This window comes from Impatiens glandulifera, chromosome 3 (assembly GCF_907164915.1).
Source record: "Impatiens glandulifera chromosome 3, dImpGla2.1, whole genome shotgun sequence".
Taxonomy (NCBI): Eukaryota; Viridiplantae; Streptophyta; class Magnoliopsida; order Ericales; family Balsaminaceae; genus Impatiens; species Impatiens glandulifera.
In genome coordinates, this window is record NC_061864.1 from 53,899,906 (window position 1) to 53,922,599 (window position 22,694).

Genomic DNA, 22,694 nt, shown 5'->3' on the forward strand with positions numbered 1-22,694 from the left:
TACATAAGAAGGGGAAGACATGATTTGTAGGAATGGGTAATAAGCTTAAGCATGTTTGGTTTTTAGAAATTCAAATTTTTTTTAGAAAAAGGAAGAAAGAGTAGTGATCTAGCTTGCACGTTTAGACTACTCTACACATACAAAAATAAAATAAACGTCGTTGATAAAAAAAAAAAAAAAAAAAAAAAGTATTTACGTGGTTAGATGTTTCCATGAAGAAATGTTAAATATAAGAACTTATCAAATTGAAAGTGCTTCGTATGATTGAAACTTGGGGAATTATAAATTGGACAAAAACATTTTAAAGAGAATTTTAAATGTGACATTTATTCTAATATTAACTCTCATGAGTTACAAAATTAATTTAAAATTAAGATTATTTTAGTTTTGAAGCTAAGGCCTCTAGGGTGAATTTTTATGATTCGGTGTTTTTATTTTATTTTAAACAAATAATTAATAAAAAAAACATAAGGAACAATCATTTGTTCAATTAAATTTTATATGAATTTAAAAGCATTGATGGTTGAGTTATTGAAATATCAACTTTGATTAATTATGTGTTATTTGATTAGGATTTATGCGTTGATATAAAAATATTTAGAAGTTATATTCATGATAATCAAAAATCAATTTAATTAGGTATTTTATATTAGTTTGCAGGCAAAAGATATTTTTTTATTAATAGAATAAACATGCATATAAATGGTTTTAAGATTAAACAAATTTTTAAGTATCACAAAAAAGAAATGTATTAAAAATAGTACAAACCATATAGATCATTAATCTTATTTTTATAAAAATGAAATGATATTTAATATGATTTCTAGATGGGAAAGATTAATATCACAATATCATAAATTTATATTAATTTTTTTGATAAAAATAATTATAATTCATGACAAATAAAGAGTTCTCCATTAATAAAATTAGACTATCTAAATATATTAAAAAATGACTTCTCTATTTAGTATATATATTTATATATTATAAATTTCTTATAGAGTAAATATATTTTTTTTTAAAAAGGCTTTTTTTTTGCCAATGTTAAATTTTTTATGCCAATGATGTTAAATTTTAATTTTTGTGGTTGTTCACAGTGATCCAAGAAATTTGTTTTGTCTTTGGACCGGCTTGTTTTTCTTTCTTTCATTTTGTTAGTTTGTTTTTGCCGTTCTAGAGGACCTCCCTCCGGGAAATTTGATTAAATAACCTCAAATATGAGGTTATTTGATCTGGTGGAAAGATTATAATTTTATTGCGCTCGTGGTCTTTTTATTTTTTTTGGACGATTTTGTCCTTGTCGCGAAACGCTAAGTGACTTAGCGTTTCGCGAAGTGGATTAGAGTTAGTATAAATACTCTAATATTTTCATTTCCTTAATTTTCTTTCTCTCTCTTCTCCTGTTCTCTCTTTCACGGCGGCCGGCGGCGACGACGGCGACGGAGGTTGCAGGCGGCGGTTCAGTTCATACAAATCTATACAGATTTACAAGATCTAACCTAATCCATTTATGTTTTTATTTATACATATTTACAAGATCTATATAGAACTAACCCTATATCTATTTTACATGCAGATCTCCGATTCTAGGGTTTAGTGTATGCAGGTCTCCGATTCTAAGGATTTGAAGGTCGAGGAAGATGTTCATTTCAAAATCTAATTCGAGTTATGTTCATGTTTACATTTTCTTCATTTCAAAAATCTTTTCATATTTCGTTTTGGTTCATATTTGGTCATACTTGTGGATTCTTATTTATTATTTGGTTCATATTGGTTCATGTTTGAGCATTTCGTTAGGTTATTATTTGTTATTGGTTGATATTTGCAGAAAATCTCTGATTAGATCGTATGTGTTTACGTTTCAGATCTGCTTAGCGTTTCGCTAAGTGCATTTCGTTAAGTGCATTTCGCTAAGTGCATTTCGCTAAGTGCATTTCGCTAAGTGCATTTCGCTAAGTGCATTTCGCTAAGTGCATTTCGCTAAGTGCATTTCGCTAAGTGCATTTCGCTAAGTGCATTTCGCTAAGTGCATTTCGCTAAGTGTATTTCACTAAGTGTATTTCGCGAAATGCACTTAACGATAACTTACTTTATTAATAAATAAGTAATGTAATGCTTATTTATTTTGATAATGATGTTTGAAGGATGAATATTGTGCTAATTTAAAATATATTTTAAATAATTTGGTGCAAAATTTTAGAAGAGATAAATCTAGGAAGTTATCGTCAAATATTCAAAGAAATTAGTGTAAATGGGGAATACTTAGAATGCATGTCAATGTTCACGATAGAACATATACTTAGGTTTATAAGACGATGTCAAATGAAATGGGGTGACTTTATAACCCTTTGCAAAGAACTGAGGCGAATTAAAGGTTAGTCGATTTCTTGTCCTTCCTTTACTCTCTTCCAAAACTATAATCTTATTAGCTTTAGTTTGTTGATAATAAAAAAATGAACTTTTTTTCAATGGCTTGTTTGAAAGGATAACACAGAGTACGAAGGCCATGGTGGGCACCTCCTTGTTTGGCGGTTGTTTTCGTCAAGTCTGCGAAGAGTAATCGGCAAGCCAGAGTTGTGTCGCTGAAACTTGAACCTTAATAGATTTTGCTCTTTTCTATGTATGTAATAATATGTATGTATGTGTGTAATTCTCACTTGTTTCATGGCTTTAATCAACTAAAATTCATCTTTTGGTTCTTCAATGGAGAACTTAGGTGAATTTCTTTCCTATTTTTATTAGCTTTTTTTGTTTTATGTTTGATTTTATCAGTGTTTTCCTGTTTTAAATGCATGTATACAACTTTGTAATGAAAGGAGTGCATTATGATCAGGATATATATGATATATTTAACCAATAATAGTCTACTTTCTTTATATTAATCTTTATTGGACTCTTTCTTATGGATTATTATTTTCATCTTGATTATGATAAATGGGTAAATTTTTAAAAAAAGTTATGTTTGTCAAAAATTAAAGTATAAATTAAATTACACTTTAAAATAATTTTTGCACCAAATTATTTAAAATATATTTTAAATTAGCATAATATTCATCATTCAAACATCATTAGCAAAATAAATAAGCATTACATTACTTATTTATTAATCAAAATAAATAAGCACTTAGCGAAACGCTAAGCACATAGCGAAATGCACTTAGCGAAATGCACTTAGCGAAATGCACTTAGCGAAATACACTTAGCGAAATGCACTTAGCGAAATGCACTTAGCGAAATGCACTTAGCGAAATGCACTTAGCGAAATGCACTTAGCGAAACGCTAAGCAGATCTGAAACGGAAACACATACGATTTAATCAGAGATTTTCTGCAAATATCAACCAATAACAAATAATAACCTAACGAAATGCTCAAACATGAACCAATATGAACCAAATAACAAATAAGAATACACGAATATGACCAAATATGAACCAGAACGAAATATGAAAAGATTTTTGAAATGAAGAAAATGTAAACATGAACATAACTCGAATTAGATTTTGAAATGAACATCTTCCTCGACCTTCAAATCCTTAGAATCGGAGACCTGCATACACTAAACCCTAGAATCGGAGACCTGCATGTAAAATAGATTTAGGGTTAGTTCTATATAGATCTTGTAAATATGTATAAATAAAAACATAAATGGATTAGGTTAGATCTTGTAAATCTGTATAGATCTGTATGAACTGAACCGCCGCCTGCAACCTCCGTCGTCGTCGTCGCCGTCGTCGCCGCCGGCCGCCGTGAAAGAGAGAACAGGAGAAGAGAGAGAAAGAAAATTAAGGAAATGAAAATATTAGAGTATTTATACTAACTCTAATCCACTTCGCGAAACGCTAAGTCACTTAGCGTTTCGCGACAAGGGCAAAATCGTCCAAAAAAAATAAAAAGACCACGAGCGCAATAAAATTATAATCTTACCACCAGATCAAATAACCTCATCTTTGAGATTATTTAATCAAATTTCCCCTCCCTCCTTTCTTATTTTAATCACCAAGTTGTATTTTTGCGGGATTTAATAAATTAATAAAACAAGGTGCGTTCTTAAAAAAAAAAAACTTGATAGCAAAGAATTTTAACTTATAATGTTGGTCATCATCCACCCCATTTGGTATATGATGAAATAATTTCCAAGCATATAGTGAGAGCAGGCCCCGAGTTTGGGCTGCCTAGCCTCGGTAGAAAAAGTTTGATATATTTTTTGTTAGTTTTAAAAATCGATAAAAAAAAATAGTTTTTGGTAAAACTTGAACCCATAATTACATTGAAACTTTAGATGTATAGCTTGAACCACCAAGTTATTACCATTTATGTTTAAAATTGTAATAAATACATCTAAATATTTTGATATTTTTAACAAATGGACTGCCCTAACCCGAGGGCTTGCCGGGCTTACCCAGGGCCGACCCTGCATATAGTAGACCTCGGTGTGGCTTCTTAATAATGACAAAAAGAGATTCTCGTGTATGAATCTAAACAACTGTCCATGGAAGAATAAGCTAAAAGGTGTATTCTGATGCACATTATTATTATTATTATTATTGTAAGAGGAAATCTAGAGCTAAAAAAACAAGATCGAAAATATTATCACCTCCTATTTTATAATTCTGGTTTGATTGGTTTTCTGTTAGAATTTTTGTCAGAATATATACATTATCTTTGAATTAGGTAACATTAATCCCAAACTAATAATAAAATACATTATAGCTTGTGTAATATACTAGAATAAACATACTTATCACAATAAAGAGAAATCATCATCATCCAAAAAGTTTCAGTGGTAAATTAGGATATAAAACTCTTATGTAACCATCCATCTATGTGAAATTGAATGTATAAAATCATAATAAATTATATTTGTAGAGATATTCATGCATTTATTATGTTGAGTCAAATCGAACTAAATATTAAATATTTCATTTTTTTAAGTTCAATTATATTAAAAATGATGATAAAATTATTTAAAAAGAGAAGGACAAAATATGACAATAATAAAAAAATTATTCAATCGATTATCGAGAAATGATTTATTCTCCAGCCGACTCTACTAATTTCCTGAACAAAGTTCTTAAAACGTCGTAATAATAGAATTTAGAGTGATACACATCGGACGACTACGGTCAAAAGTTCGACAATTTCTTTTCAACCAAATAGTTCACCAACAAATAATTAAGATAGTAAACCAAATAGTTAAATAGGACATATTAGTCATATCAATTTAAATTTCTCAACAAATACAGACATCACTTAATGAATGTCAGTAATAGTGCACAAAAGACTCTAGACACTAATAACCCGACATTGCAAAATTAAGTAAATTGCGGATTGAATTGATGACCTTAAACTCGGTTAGATTTTTTAGATTTGTTTGCTTTTGATTTTTATTTTTCATCTCCTTTTTAATCATCATCCTGCAATAACTCCATTTGCAGGCAGATCTATGGAGTGTTGGAATAATTTTGTATCAGCTTGTGACTGAAAAAACTCCGCTTACAGAAACTGTGACATACAGATCTGTTTTGATTACTTTTCCTTATTTCTGGTGTAATCTTTAATATAGATTATCACAGAGAGCTGAGCTCTCTCGTCTGCTCTCTCGGTATAAGAATTGAATTATCATCGAGAGTAATTAGTGCTCTCGATAATAATATTATCTCTGTCGGGTCTAAATGCTACTAATTTTTCCTTTTATTGGTGACTTCCACCGGTCATGATCTTAAGTTATGAATAGACATGGTAAATACCCGATTTTGTCCCAAAAAAAACAGGTATTTAAATTATCTGAAATTTTAAAACAATTTCTTTTTTATTTATTTAACTAATTTTAATAAGTTAATATATTTTTAGTTTTAAATTATGTTTAAACATAATGAAATTAAATAAAATTTTAATATTTTAAATTATTAATGATACATTAAAAAAAAAATTCAAGTGTTTTAAACTTTAAAAAACTATTTAATAAAACAAATATAAATATTATATTTATAAAAAAAACAGTCTATAAATAAATAATATTTAAAAAAATATATATTAAAAAAATCCTCATTTTACCTCCATCGATATATCCTCTTCCTTCATCTCTTGTTCTCTCTTATTTTCAGTTTTTTCTGCTATTTCTTGTAAGAGCTCTCCAACAGTATTGGAAACGCATACCTAAAATGGATTTTTTCCTCACCGAACTGTAAAACCAAACTCAAAATGAGATTTCTCATTTTCCCTTTTCAAAAACGCAAATATGCGTTACTACTGTTCACAAACGTATATATATATATTTTTTTTGCATTTTAGCCCTTTAACTTTTACCTAATTAATTTTATATATTAAACTTACTTATATAATTTATTTATATTTTAATTTATTTATATTTTAATTTGTTTATATGTTTTATTTATTTATATGTTTTATTTATTTATATTTTATTTTTATCTTATATTTTATATTAAGTTTATTTATATAATTATTAATTTAATTTATATAATATTTTTTATATAACATAAATTTATAATATAATTAAAAAAAATTATAATAATATTAAAAAAAATTACTTTAATATATATATATATATTATTTTAATAAATTTTTATAATTAATTTATATTTAAGTTTAAAATATTTGAATGATATTATAATATTGTGGTGTAATTTATAAGTTTGTAAAAGATATGGATGATATTAAAAATGATAAAAGTTGATGTAAGAAAGAATATTATAAGAATATTCTTTTGGGTTTGAGAATGGGTTTTTCGGTTGGAATAGAATTACTGTTTGATGTGATATTTACACCAAAATGAGTTTGAAAATGGTTTTTCGGTTAGAGATGGTTTAAGTTAGGTACAACTCAGCATGTAATAATGGAATTATGGAAACGGACGTGGATAGCGAAAATGCAAAAGAGAAGAGCGTCTGATGCTAAGTCGGGAATGGCACTAGCACGAGCAAAAGAGGGAGAACCAGAAAAAAATATTAATTAATCAAAATTTCTTTCGGATATCCGGAACCGAACCGGAACCGTCCGGTTCTGACCCAAAATTACCTAGAACCGAAAAGCAAGCAAATTACACGAACCGATTGATTCGATTCCTTCGGGTACCCGATCCATCCCGGCTAAAATGTCATGCCAGCTATGAGCATTAGTTATTGCGCATTGAGAAAAGTTGTCAGCCTTTTATTTGAGGACATGTATTAGGATGAAATGTCCTTGGTCTGGGTTTAAATTATTTGATGAAACGATCAAAAAATCCTTATTGGAGTCTGGCAGTTTCTTTTCATGGTTGTTACATGTGACCTTCATAGTAAAGTTTTTGAATATAGCATTAACTCTATCATTCCCTCCTATTCGGTTGTTCTTATTGCAGCAAAAGCATGAGGTGCCACAAAATTTCAGGAGATTACTTAGTTCAAAATTGAGGAAACTTGCTTTATAGGGAAAACTCGAAAAGGTGACTTAGTTTCTTAATTCTACATCTTAAAAATTTCGACTAAGTTTTTCAAAATCATGTATTTTTCTTTTCGAGAATCTCATGGAGTTGAATAGGCATATTGTGTGAACATTTTTTTTTGAATTAAAGGAGAACTAACCTGACACCCCAAAGAGTCATGGTTCGCTTAAACTCAAAACACTCCCATATTGTGTGAACTTAGAAAGTGTAAGACGTAGAAGGTATGTAATATTTTTCGAGGTATGATAAACCCAACGAATGAGTAGCGAAAGCAAGGCCACGAATTCTACGTGGCCTTGCCAGCTAGGAGAGAGAAAAAGAAAGAAAAAAAAAATTCTACATATCCTCTTTCACCCAATAGGGTTTCATATTTCTGCATTTCTTTCTCTCTCTGAAACGCATCATTTATTTCTCTTCTCCGGCTCCGACTGCATTTATTTCTCTTCTCCGGCTCCGACTGCATTTATTTCTCTTCTCCGGCTGCATTTATTTCTTTCTACGGCAGCATTTACTTCTCCATGGTATCCTTTTTAAGGATCTTTATTTTTTTTGAATAGATCTAGGGTTTAGATTTTATAGATCTAGGGTTTAGATTTTACAGATCTAGGGTTTACATTTTACATAAGTATTTATGGATTTAAACTGTTTGAATTTTCAGGAAACCGAAGCACCGAACTTGAACAACCCAGTAGATGAAGAACTTAACCTGAACAGATCCACCCATGTTGAACCCGAAAGGTACCCTGAACAGATCTAGTGGTTTCGGGACAAGAAATGGTCCTTCCTTGTCCCGAAATGGTTGGTTTCGGGACAAGAAAGGGTCCTTCCTTGTCCAGAAATGGTTGGTTTCGGGACAAGAAATGGTCCTTCCTTGTCCCGAAACGGTTGGTTTCGGGACAAGAAAGGGTCCTTCCTTGTCCCGAAATGGTTGGTTTCGGGACAAGAAAGGGTCCTTCCTTGTCCCTAAACGGTTGGTTTCGGGACAAGAAAGGGTCATTCCTTGTCCCGAAACGGTTGGTTTCGGGACAAGAAAAGGTCCTTCCTTGTCCCGAAACGGTTGGTTTCGGGACAAGAAAGGGTCCTTCCTTGTCCCGAAACGGTTGGTTTCGGGACAAGAAAGGGTCGTTCCTTGTCCCGAAATGGTTGGTTTCGGGACAAGAAAGGGTCCTTCCTTGTCCCGAAATGGTCCCGAAATGGTTGGTTTCGGGACCCGAAAGGTGGTTTCGGGACCCGAAAGGTAGTTTCGGAACCCGAAAGTTGGTTTCGGGATCCGAAATGGTTGGTTTCGGGACCCGAAAGGTGGTTTCGGGACCCGAAATGGTTGGTTTCGGGACCCGAAATGGGTGGTTTCGGGACCCGAAATGGGTGGTTTATGGACTTTTTTCTTACGATTTCACTTAATTTTTGCAGTCACATTCCTAGTGTTGGAATGACATTTTCCTCCGAAGAACAACTTCTCGAATTCTACACATCATATGCCCACTTAACGGGATTCGGCATTACCAAATTAGGGAGCAAAAATGTAGGTGGTAAGAGGAAATACTTCAGCGTTGGTTGTGCCAAGAGTTTTCTGAAAGAATCGAAGTCAAAAAAACAAGTTTCATCAGCCTAGACCAATAACGAAGACAGATTGTAAAGCAAAGATTAATGTTGTTGTTCGAAATGAAGGGGAATATGTGATAACAAGTATTTCTCTTGAGCACAACCATTCTTTAAGCCCTAAGAGAATACGTCATGTTAGATCCTACAAAGTAATTGACGGAAATGTAAAGAGAAGATTGGATACAAACGATGAAGCTGGAATAACTGTGGCCAAAACATTTCAATCACTTGTAGTTGAAGCTGGAGGGTATGAAAACATGTCTTTCGATGAGAGGACATGTAGAAATTACGTTACAGAAGCACGACGGTTGAGGTTAGGGATTGGGGATGCTGAAGCACTCACTAATTATTTCTTAAGAATGCAAACCAGGAACTCAAACTTCTTCTACCTTATTGATTTGGACGAGGAATCCCGAATTAAAAACGTGTTTTGGGCAGATGGTAGGTGCAGGGCTGCCTTTGAAGATTTTCATGATGTTATCTCTTTCGATACAACATATTTGACAAATCGCTATGACATGCCTTTCGCTCCGTTTGTTGGTGTTAATCATCATGGTCAATCCATTTTGCTTGGATGTGGGTTATTGTCAAGTGAAGATTCAAATTCTTTCACATGGTTGTTTAGAACTTGGTTGGAATGTATGCATGATAGACCTCCCAATGCCATAATCACAGACCAATGTCGATCCATGGCGATTGCAATTGAGAAGGTATTTCCTAAAACGCATCATCGATTTTGTTTGTGGCATATAATGAAGAAACTTCCTATAAAACTTGGAAGCCATACTGAATACCATCTAATAAAGAAGAGGCTGAAAAACATTGTATACAATTCCATAAATATTCAACAATGCGAAGAGGATTGGAATAGACTAATTGAAGATTATCAGTTGGAAGATAATGTTTGTTTGAAATCTTTGTATTTGGAAAGATCTAAATGGATACCTGTTTATGTCAAAGGACAATTTTGGGCCGGGATGTCAACATCTCAACGGAGTGAAAGTATGAACGCCTTCTTTGATGACTACGTGCAGTCCAAAACATCCCTTAAACAATTTGTCGAGCAATATGATAGGGCTCTGTTGAGAAATATCGAGAGAGAAAAGAAATTGGATTTCCAATCGTTTAATTCTTTGATACCAACTGTTAGTGGATTTGCCTTCGAAAGGCAATACCAAAACTTATACACTCCAGATATATTTAGATTGGTTCAAGTAGAAGTTAGAGGTTTGATGTTGTGCGACATCTCAGCCATTGAAGAGGAAGGTTCAGTTTCTATATTTAGAGTTGAGGAAATCATGTTGGGGGTTAATGGAGAACATCTAAGAGATGTTTCTTACAAAGTACATTATACCGAAAAGGATTGCAATGTGAAATGTGAATGTCGATTGTTTGAGTTCAGAGGTATTTTGTGTAGACATATCATGGCTGTGTTGAAAAAAATGAGGGTGAATGAGGTACCAATGTATTATATAATGGACCGGTGGCGTAAAGATATTAAGCGTGGGTATCAAAATATCACCAACATTTATGATTCAGATATGTCCGTGGAAGAAAAAAAACGTCACAATAGTCTAACTCGATTGATGCAAGAGGTTCAACAAGTTGGAGTAAAATCGGAAGTAACTTGTTCTTTTTGGATGAACGGAATAAAAGGCTTGATGGAACAGTTTATGTCACTTAACCATGGAAGCACTGAAGCATCTAAAGACCAAAGCACAGAAGCATCTCCATCTCCATCTCCATTTCAATCTCCCGCTACATCCATTTTGATACACTCTCCTAAGAAAGTTAGAAGTCGAGGACGACCACCAACAAAGAGGAAACAATCTTTAATTGAAAAAATCCCCAAGACTTCGAGATCAAAAAAGAAGGGAAATACGGCCACAACATCTACAGTTTTGGATTCAACATAACAACAACAATGGAATGATCCACTTTCAACTCAATTATCCTTCACATCACTTTTGTCCTCTCAAGTATATGTCGAAGATCATGCGTGTGGTGATAACATTCAACGAAGATAGTACTTATTTTGATCATGTTATAACTTTGAATATTTCATTTTTATCATTATTGTCCTTTCATTTCTAACGAAGATAGTCTAACCAAGTTAAAGCAAGTTAAAAACCAAGAGAAAACAAGTTAAAAACCTAATTTCGGGTCCCGAAACACCTTATATCGGGACCCGAAACAACTTATATCGGGACCCGAAACAACCTTTCGGGTCCCGAAACCACCCATTTCGGGTCCCGAAACACCTTATATCGGGTCCCGAAACCACATATTTCGGGTCCCGAAACACCTTATATCGGGTCCCGAAACCACATATTTTGGGTCCCGAAACACCTTATATCGGGTCCCGAAACCACATATATCGGGTCCCGAAATCACATATTTCGGGTCCCGAAACCACCTTTCGGGTCCCGAAACAACCTTTCGGGACCCGAAACACCTTATATCGGGACCCGAAACACCTTATATCGGGACCCGAAACACCTTATATCGGGACCTGAAACAACTTATATCGGGACCCGAAACAACCTTTCAGGTCCCGAAACCACCCATTTCGGGTCCCGAAACCACATATTTCGAGTCCCGAAACCACATATTTCGAGTCCCGAAACACCTTATATCGGGTCCTGAAACAACATATTTCAGGTCCCGAAACCACATATTTTATACTTGGTTTTTAACTTAGTTTATACTTGGTTTTTAACTTAGTTTATACTTGGTTTTTAACTTGTTTTAACTTAGTTTATACTTGGTTTTTAACTTGTTTTAACTTAGTTTATACTTGGTTTTTAACTTAGTTTATACATGATTATAATTGAAGACAAAAAATGTACTAAATTAATTAAGAGTTGCTCTTTTCATACAACTTATATGATTCAGGACATTCTACTTTTAAAATGTCTACAAACTTCTTCAAGATGTTCTTGATATTTTTGTTTAAGTTTGAACGGATGATCATTGCAGTGTATTTGACTCGCAATGCTTCAAGCATTCCCCTTGCCTGTAGGAAATTATAATTCAGCGGTTATTAAAGATTTGTAAAACAATAAAATTTGAAAATATGTAACTTACATTTTCTATCGTTATACCACAATTCCAATTTTTGTCATCGCCCATGTACCAATGAATATGTCTCATACAGTATATTCCGCAATCCGTTTTATTTGAACTGTCTTGCCAAGGTAATTTCAAAACATTGAACGGGAATTGGGCAATTTTATCCGCGATCCCTTGGTCGATAGTTTGGAAGTAGTCCACAACGTTCTGTACCTGTTTTACCAAAGAAGTTAATAAACACTTTCAAAGAAGTCAATACATTATGTGTAAAAAAGACTTCAACATTACCAGTTGCCGAGTTGTGACATATCTATCATCCCATTCAATATCTGGGTCTAGTGGGAGGTTGTCGATGACTTCAATTGTTTGGTTTCGCATATTGATGACAACCACATAATAGTGATTTTCATATAAAATTGGGAAAAATATCTGCAAGAATATCACCAAGATTCAGATGACACATATAATCAAAAATCAGATAATATAAAAAAGGACTTACCAGCTTAGCAGTTTTCATGTGTTCGGGAGTTAATTCGAAAATTCTCATTTCTTCAATCAATCTTTCAATGAAAAGGTCTTTCGTTCTCCAAAAGTCCTGCAAATGAAATCAACATCACAATAAGAGATAATTGGTTTAAACAACAATGAAAGATATAGAGACTTACAGAAATGACTGTCGAAAAAACTATTTTCGAGTCGGAAGTTGATTTGCAGTGAAGAGTGACCATGTTTGCCCAAGCATCAATTATCCCACTTTCAACATGGCATTCATTTTTCATTGATTGAAATTGCTCTATGTTGATATTGGTAAGCTCGGATACATAGAATACTTCCTTGCTGAAACCAGATAAAGAAGAAAACAAGTTAAAAATCAAACTTTCGGGTCCCGAAACCACCCTTTTCGGGTCCCGAAACCACCCTTTTCGGGTTCCGAAACCACCCTTTTTGGGTCCCGAAACACCTTATTTCGGGTCCCGAAACCACCCTTTTCGGGTCCCGAAACCACCCTTTTCGGGTCCCGAAACCACCCTTTTCGGGTCCCGAAACCACCCTTTTCGGGTCCCGAAACCTGATTTCGGGTCCCGAAACAACCCTTTTCGTGTCCCGAAACCAGATTTCGGGTCTCGAAACCAGATTTCGAGTCCCGAAACAACACTTTCGGGACCATTAATTCAGCCAAACAAACATGATTTAACAAACTATGAAATCTTGATTTACCTCGCATTCGAATCAACTGCATAAATGAATCCCACAACGACTTCATCTCGGTATTCTATATTGACAAAATGATAGAAGTCTATATTTCTTTGCTTGTTCATCTTCATATATTGAGATTGAAGGCGTGCTGGAAGTTCCATAAGTATGGGATATTTCTTCTGTTTTTTGGAAGCAACCAATTCTTTTCCCGCGACATCATGAGTTTGAGGGGCAGGCTCGATGATCTTCGTCGGCTTGTTCTGCGTCATGTATGGAGATTTAAGGCGTGCTGGAATTTTCATATGTCGCACTGGATTTCTCCTTCTTTTTCTTGGAGATCCATCTTTTTCAGGTACTTCTTCTTCTTCTTCCTCTTCGAGAACACCCACCTGAGTGTGAGCTACCTCAGTTTGAGCCCCCTCACTGTGAGCACGCTCAGTTTGAGCCCCCTCACTGTGAGCACGCTCAGTGTGAGCCCCCTCAGTGTGAGCGTCCTGATCGTTTACCCCATCATCCTCAGTGGGTGTTCGATCTTTGAAGTATCTGTGCATGGCATCCCTAAAAGGTTTATTACTGTCCATTGCTCTATAAATTACGTGGATGGCGTTGTCATACATTGGCGTTGCATCCCAGCCTGAAGTTAAAGATTCCAGTCTTCTCGTGGCTTTTTCAATAAACAGCGTACATTTAGCAATCCACGCCAAATTCTCTGTAAAAGTCAGTTTATCAACTTCCGGACCTGCTGTGTTAAAAGGTGTTATATTCATAGGTGGTAGGCCTTGATTCGTAGGTGTTGATTGCGTTGGTTCTGACCTCATCCTAGGTGGCCTCATCCGAGGTGGTGACCTATTCCTAGGTTCTGCTGCTGCTGCTGCCGCCGCCTTTGGGGTCTCAGACACCCCCTCATTCATATCCTCCTCATCATTATCCCCCACATCATTATCCTCCTCATCGTTCTCCCCCCACATCCTCGGTAGTGGAATTCGTCCCACATCGCTTCCTCGTCCGAATCCTCCATTTTCAAACTCCGTATCCAGTCTAAACTTCAAAGTCGTGTCATTCCAACATGACAGTATTGGAAATCGACGGTCATTAACTCCTCCCAGTTGTGGGTTGCTCACCCTATACACGTAGCACAACTGAAAACAAACATATGTTAATTAAAACCAATTATTTTTGCAAACAGAGAAATTAATTAACGGATAACTTACAATAAGGAACGTCTGTGGTCCTTGGAAATGTCGTTTTTCATTCTCCTTCACTTTTGCGCATGATTGAACTAATCCTTGAAGTACAAATTTGCACCAATTGAACTTCTTGATATTATGAACATCTGAAATAGATTTCAGAATTCTATACCTGCAAGGGGAAAAAACATATTTGAGGATTTATTAACATGTCATATAAGTTGTGATGCAAATGAAATAACAAAAATGATAGTACCTTGATAGTTGACCTAGGTGATCACACTAGAGAAAGCAGCTGACAACAAATAATACGAAGTCTATCTTAAAATTGTTGTCAGCAGCTTTGTTCTCAATCATTTTCGTCGGCATAGCAGTCACTAAAGGAGCGCCATTAATAGGGTTACCCCATCGAGTCCTAAATGCCTTCAGCTTGTCATCAGTCTCGTTATTCTGATATTCTACAATGTCCAACTCCCCTCTGGGGAGACCCAATACCATTTCAACATCTTCTTCTTCGATTTTCACTTCCTCTCCATTCTCTAGAGTGAAAGAACATTTATCACAGTCAAACTGCCTCACTAGATAACGAGATATCTCCCCGGGGCATTTTGAAAGTGATAATGAAAGTAGATGGCCAAAGCCTATTGACTTCACAGCCTCCTTTTGATCATTAGACAGAAGTTGGAGAAGATTGAAAAGGCCAAAAGAAGATGTCCTAGTTAAAAAAAGGTTGTGTGGGGCTGCTTTGGGAGCTGCTGCTCTGAGGGATTTCGGAACTAATTTGGGAGCTTTTGGGGATTTGTGAACTGCTTTGGGAGATGCTGCTTCTTGGGCATTCTTTTTACGTTTATTTGCCCTACAAAAACAAAAGATAAACATTTAAAAAACATGAAACAGATAATCTAAGAGAAACAAAGTTAAAGCAAGTTAAAAACCAAGAGAAAACAAGTTAAAAATCTAAATTTCGGGTCTTGAAACCACCCATTTCGGGTCCCGAAACCACCCATTTCGGGTCCCGAAACCACCCATTTCGGGTCCCGAAACCACCCATTTCGGGTCCCGAAACCACCCATTTCGGGTCCCGAAACCACCCATTCCGGGTCCCGAAACCACACTTTCGGGACCCTTAACAGCCAAACATTACAAAATACGATTTATGGGTCCCGAAACCACCCATTTCGGGTCCCGAAACCACACTTTCGGGACCCTTAACAGCCAAACATTACAAAATACGATTTATGGGTCCCGAAACCACCCATTTCGGGTCCCGAAACCACACTTTTGGGACCCATAACAGCCAAACATTACAAAATCCGATTTATGGGTCCCGAAACCACCCATTTCGGGTCCCGAAACCACACTTTCGGGACCCATAACAGCCAAACATTACAAAATCCGGTTTATGGGTCCCGAAACCACCCATTTCGGGTCCCGAAACCACACTTTCGGGACCCATAACAGCCAAACATTACAAAATCCGATTTATGGGTCCCGAAACCACCCATTTCGGGTCCCGAAACCACCCATTTCGGGTCCCGAAATCACACTTTCGGGACCCATAACAGCCAAACATTACAAAATCAGATTTATGGGTCCCGAAACCACCCATTTCGGGTCCCGAAACGAACCATTTCGGGTCCCAAAACCACCCATTTCGGGTCCCGAAACAATACTTTCGGGACTCATAACAGCCACACATATCAAAATTCAATTTTGGGGTCCCGAAACAACACATTTCGGGTCCCAAAACAACACTTTCGGGTCCCGAAACCACACTTTCGGGACCGTTCATTCAAAAAACATATCAAAATCAAATTTCTGGACTATGTAATCATACTTTCGGGTCCCCGAAACAACACTTTCGGGACCCATAACAGCCAAACATATCAAAAATCACATAAATCATCACATAGAAGCAAATAAACACAAAATAATCAACCATTTCTATCGTTAAAATCATTAGAATCAGCAGAATCATAAAAATCCATAACCCTAACCCTAAACCCTAACCCTAACCGCAAAAACCTAAACGGTCTTCAAATCATCAAAATATTTTAGGATTCTAAAGGAGATGTTATTTACCTTGTCCTTGGAGATTTTGGAGTCTTGCTTGGAGATGTACCTGGACCACCAGCCTGAAAAAGAGAAAAGATATTCACGAATGCAGACAGTGAAGTGAACGGAAATACCCGAAGGAAAAGACCTACCATTTTCGATCGAAAGAAAGAAGATGAATAAAGTTGAAGAAGTCGGGGATGCCGCCGCCGGAGAGAAAAATCGCCAGAGAAGAGAAAAATCGCCGGAAAGAATAAATGAAAAGAAGAAAGAGAGAGGAAAGAAGAAAGGGGAAAATGAAACGTTTTTCTTTTTTTTTCATTTTTTTTTCTTTTTTTTTCTTTTTTTTTTCTCTCTCCTAACTGGCAAGGCCACGTAAGATTCGTGGCTTTGCTTTCGCTACTCATTCGTTGATATTATCATTTCTCATATTTTTCATACTATGAATTTGTGATATTGAAATATTTTTCAATGTAAATATTAGCTTATAAATCTAGTTAATATTGAGTAAGGATGGTATTTAAGTACTTATTGTGAAACGAATTGGGATAGGAAAAAAGATTGACTAGCACTACTATTGCCATAAGAAATGAAACAATTGTAAGATTTGGATATTTGAATATTGTTGTTGTTAGTTTTCATATTTTGATTGAAACATTCGATATTGACGATGTTGTTGTCTTACCATAAGAATATTTTGTGTGATTTTTGTTTTGTTTGTACAAAATTATGAATATTTAATGTGATTTTAATTTTATTAGCTGAATATTGAGTTTAATTGAGATTTATTTGATGATTTTATGTATGTGTCTAAGTAATTATATATACAATTCCCTTATCATATTTGTTAAAAAAAAATAAAAAAAATTCAATCAGAATTCGTAAAAAAAATCTGATTGATGAACATTAGTTTTAAGTTTATTTATTTATAATAATATTAAATTTTAATATATTATAATATATAAAAACATAATTTTATTGTAAATTTTTTCTTTCAGGACAAAAATGATAACTTCACTCCAATAACTTGTTTGATGCAGTGGTTATTGATTTTTTTTTTTAGATTTTATCCTAAAACTAATCTAATCAATCTTTTTATTCATTAAATTACAAAATTACTTTTTACTTATTTTTTTAATATAAATTAATTATTAAATAAAAATTGTAATATTAGCGATTTATAAAATTAATATTCATTTAATATTTTTATTTTTATATTAATAAATTTTAATATTAACATATATATAGTTTTCTAATATTTATTTTAATATAAATTAAATTAATTTATACAAATAAAAATTTAAATATATTAAATTTATAAAAATAATAATTTAAAATATATATTTAAATATAATAAATAAATAAATAAATAAATAACTTACATTAAAGAACAAAGTTAGTAGTTTGATGAATGAAAAAAATATATTAATTTAAAAAATTTACTATAAATTTAATTACGTCACTTTACACACAACATGTCCATACATATTTTCTTATAACATTTACCTACCATAAGTTAATTTATTACAGACCAATACATCAAACTTGTCAATGACATAAAAATAAAAAAAATAAAACATTTAAAAAAATACATTTATAATTTTAAAGTCAAAGTAAATATCAAACACCATTTGACAGAATAAAGCCGGATTCATACACCATTTTGACAATCAATGCCACGTGGCCTTGGTCAACGTCTTGACTTTCACAGCTGGCCCCAAAAGTATGGTACTAACATCAACTGTAAACGTGTCATATCTCAAGAAGAAGTCCACCAACATTAACCTAGACAAGAGTACCACCAGATTCTTCCCCGCACATTGCTTATTTCCGGCCGTCGGCTCCTCCGTCTCCCGCCCATTCGACCAATAAACATACTTCAAAAGCTTCTCTCCGTCGTCACCCATAAATCTATCTCCGACGAACTCCTCCGGATTCACGAAGATCTTCGGATCCTTAGTCGCAAACGGCTGATATCCAAAAATTATCTCACCTTTCTTGATTTCAAATCTCCCATCGTGACTATGAATCATTATATCCTCCTTCGCCGTGGCATACTGAAATGGAACCGGCGGCTCGATTCTCAAAGTCTCGTAGACAACCGATTTAGTCAGATTCATCTTCTCCAGCGCGGACAACGAAACCCCATTTTCCGATTTAACGACAGTCCTGATTTCATCCGCCAATCTACGGTGTAAATCCTCTCCGGCTAATCCAACCCATTTGATCAAACCCGGGAAAAGAACTTTCATTCCGCCGTAGGAACTGAATCCCGCGAGGAAAACGTGGTTATGACAAGCTTCCTCTCGAGATAGCCCTAGCCTCTCGCCGTCATCTAAAACCGTTTTCGCCGACGAATAGAATTGGTCGTATAGTTTCTGGTAATCTGATTTTACTAAGAACGGCGGAAGCCGGAAAGTATGAAGAAGCAAATCTTCGATAAAGTTGGGTATGAATTTCTTCCCTAAAGTCATCAACGGCGCGAGTTGAAAGAATAGCCATTTATCAAACAATTTTGAACCGTCGGAACCGAGATTCGTTTGTTTGGACGGGATATCCTCGTCGGAGAAGAGACGAACGACGAAATCAAACGACATTTTATCACTATGAGTGTTGAAATTGTTTTCTGGGACTTTCCCGGAATCAACGTCGTCTTCAAGTTCTCTTAGTAGGTCGGACATGCAACTACGGAAGATGGGTATGACTGAGTTATGACGGGAGGCGACGAACGACAAAGCGAATTTCTTTGCGGCGGCGTGAGTTGGTTCTGATGGGTCGAGAAAGGCGCATACTCTGTAACCGCCGAAGAGTTTTGTGGATGGCATGAAAGTGCCGTCGAGGATGTTACGTTTTTCAACCTTTGACGTATCGAAGAGGATAGGGAAGCTGACGGCGTCGAGAACAGCGACGACTTTTGGGTTTGGTGCCATGAATGGTCCCGGCGGCATGTTTGTTCGGAAGATGGTGGATTTGTATTTGTCGACTCTGGTTTTGAAGAATTCGTTGGGTCCTTGATTGTAATAGTAATCGAGACGGTCTTTGATTGCTCCGATGAACGGAAGGCCATAGTTACCGGGAATTTGCCGGAGAGGGAGGTTTGAGAAATCTGATTCTTTCGCCGGAGACATTTTATTTGTAAATTGTAATTCAAAGTTGATGGATTTGGTAATGTGGGATGGCATGTATTTATAGATAAGAGAAAGAAGATGTTTTAAACTTTTTAATTCTTAATTTTATTCTGACCCTCAAATTTAAAATCATTGAATTTGGAGTGTCACCCTTAACATGCATGCAAGCCATGCCAATCTTGTGAACATTGATTTAGTTGAGAGCTGGTCAAAAACATTGACATTAATAGTAAAATCAAATTTTATATTAAAAAATAAAATTCTTTCAAAGAATAAGTTTTTGTCAATTTAAAAATCAAGAATTCAACCCACAAAACATTGAATTAGTTTCATTGAAAAGAACTGACAATAAAAACAATGAAAAGTATAATTTTCTATAGACTTACCCAAAATGTCTCTAGTTCTAGAAATTAATTGAACATATTTGTGTTTTTCTTACAAAAATAAGTTTTCTTATTTTAACAAATTATTTTCCCATTTGATTAGTGAATATTGGCAAATTTATTCTCCTTGCCCTAATTACTAAGTGACATATGCTTGCATGTTCATTAATACATTACTAAATTAAAATGGTTTCACCCAATAAGAAAAGAGAGTAAAGTATTATTAAATTAGCCACTAATAGAGCAATTAATTAATTAAAGTTCATTCTCTTTATCTCTGCCTATCAAAATCAAGTCAATTATGTTACAAAATTTAGTAGTACAAGTATTAATTAAGAAGATGATTAAAGAAATTCAATTTAATTAAGTAAAAGTTTTTGCATTGACCACTCTTTATCTAAATAAAAACTTAGTCACAATTTTCAGCCCCTCATATGGGTGACTCGCCTATATTTCAATTCATCCAATATTGTTGGGTAGATATGTGTCGGTTTATCTATCGATATCGATATTGTTCTCTCGATTTTGTGTGCACCTTCGACAATAAAATTGGTTTTGGAGTGATCATTATTTTATCGGGTTGTTTTGTTTTAGATTATTTTATCTCAATCATTATTTAAAAAGAAATTATTATATATGTGTGTTAAAAAATATAATAATACTAAAACTAATCTATATCATCTTTATATTGAAATAAACATCTATCCAAAATCATCTACAATATAATGATATCATGATTTAGAGAAATCTTATAAAAAAAAATACATAATTTGTCGATTTTAATTAGTACCCATTTTTTTCTACACGGGTAATATTTTGTTTTAGTGCTTTGAATAAATGAATGAGACTATATTTTACAATTTTACTTTTAAGTTTCTTGTGCTTTTGGCTAGCTTGAATCCCTTGACCATAATAAATATTTGAATAATATGCCAAATAGAATAGTATTATTAAGCAAAGAGAAATTGGAAAGTAATTTGATATTGAAACTGTTCAAGTTTGGCTGTCCACGGCGGCGATGCCACATGTGCGATAGGACTGCCAGCGTGGCTTTCTCATCATTCAACATTTGTACTACTATAAACTAATTACAAAATTAGCACGTGAATATTGTGATGAAAAATGTCACTAATTTTTTCCTGTTTATCTATGAATATTATTATATTGATTAATTAATTACCAGTTATCCTAAAGAGAGAACGAGACTATATAATTTATTTACTCATTCCATGTAATACGACTGATCAATTATTATTTATAATTATAACAACTTATCTCAGCAACTTTCAGAGATTTCAAAGAAATTGAAAAGTGATGTTTTTCTTGGTCTATTCAATGACTTTTATATTTTAGCATTTGAAGATAGTTTTTTTTTTTATTTATTGATCATTGAATTTGTATTGCGTTTTTCTCGAAGAAGCGATATCTTATTTAATTATACTAATTTTTTATCCTAGATTTCGTAATTCAAAAATAGATTAAGTTGTTTGTGGGTAAAGATGATAAATGGGGCGGTTCGGGGCGGAGAATGCATTTATCATCCCCGCCCCGTTTTAATTTCGAAGATTTTTTTAATATCATCCCCGCCACGTTTGTTGTCTTTTGGTTTCGAGGAATCCCGCAGAGCACCGTTACTAATATTTTTTTTAAAAATAAATAAAAATTATATATTAAAATTATATAAACGAATTTTTTAATATAATATATATTATAATATATTAAAATTTTATATTATTATAAAAAATACCTTACTACCCATATAAAATATAGTGAAAAAATAAATATATTGGTAATTTAATATATTTTATTATGTTTATGGTGTTCGGGTGAAATCGGGGCGGGGCGGGGCGACGAATACAAATACTATCTCCGCCCCATCCCCGTTCGGTTTCAGAAAAAACCATCCCAAACGGGGCAATTCGGTTCGATTTTCATGTGGAGATTTCAAATTATCACCCTTATTTGTGGGTCATTTGGTGCTCATATTTTCAATTATTTTGGCATTCTTTTATTAAGTTTGTGATAGGTTCTTTCTTTTCAACAAATAAGATAAAATTATTAAATTTGGATTTTTTTTTCTCAATAAAAAGTTTTCAATTAAAAGTCCTATAACATTTATCTTCCTATTATTTTTATAGTTTTTAACCATATATTTACATATAAATAATGTTATCATTTAGCATAATTTTTTTTAAATGATCTACCAACCCTTTAATTTTCATTGCTACTCAAAATATTTAGTATAAATTTTCAACACCGTTTTATTAATTTGTTCGATTTCTCTATCGTTAAGGAGTTTTAGTGTCACCCCGAAGAAATTACATTATATTTTTATTTATTAGATTCTAGATTTTCATCAAGTTATTATTTTATTGATATAATGTTACAAAATAATTTTATATATAATAACCTTATTTGAATTAAAAATATATAGTTACTTTTCAAAAGAAAAAAATATTATTTATAATCAAACTTTTTGCCATAGTTTCTTCACAAAATTTGAATTCAATGCACTAATATAATATAATATATATATATATATATATATATTATTATTATTATTATATATATATATATATATATATATTTTAATTCTTATCTTCATAATTCACGTGTGTATATATTTT

At 33.7% G+C, this 22,694-nt stretch overlaps 1 protein-coding gene across 1 annotated transcript; it reads right to left on the reverse strand.

The window, feature by feature from the left end:
- Positions 1–18,181: 18,181 nt before the first annotated feature.
- On the reverse strand, positions 18,182–19,718 carry LOC124931769 (allene oxide synthase 3-like). Its single transcript, XM_047472321.1, has one exon. It carries the CDS (start codon positions 19,682–19,684, stop codon positions 18,227–18,229), a length of 1,458 nt encoding a protein of 485 aa, XP_047328277.1. The 5' UTR covers positions 19,685–19,718; the 3' UTR covers positions 18,182–18,226.
- Positions 19,719–22,694: the final 2,976 nt, after the last annotated feature.

Coding starts and splice junctions, on each gene's coding strand:
- LOC124931769 (XM_047472321.1), bottom strand. CDS start 19,684: ATGTCTCCGGCGAAAGAATCAGATTTCTCAAACCTCCCTCTCCGGCAA.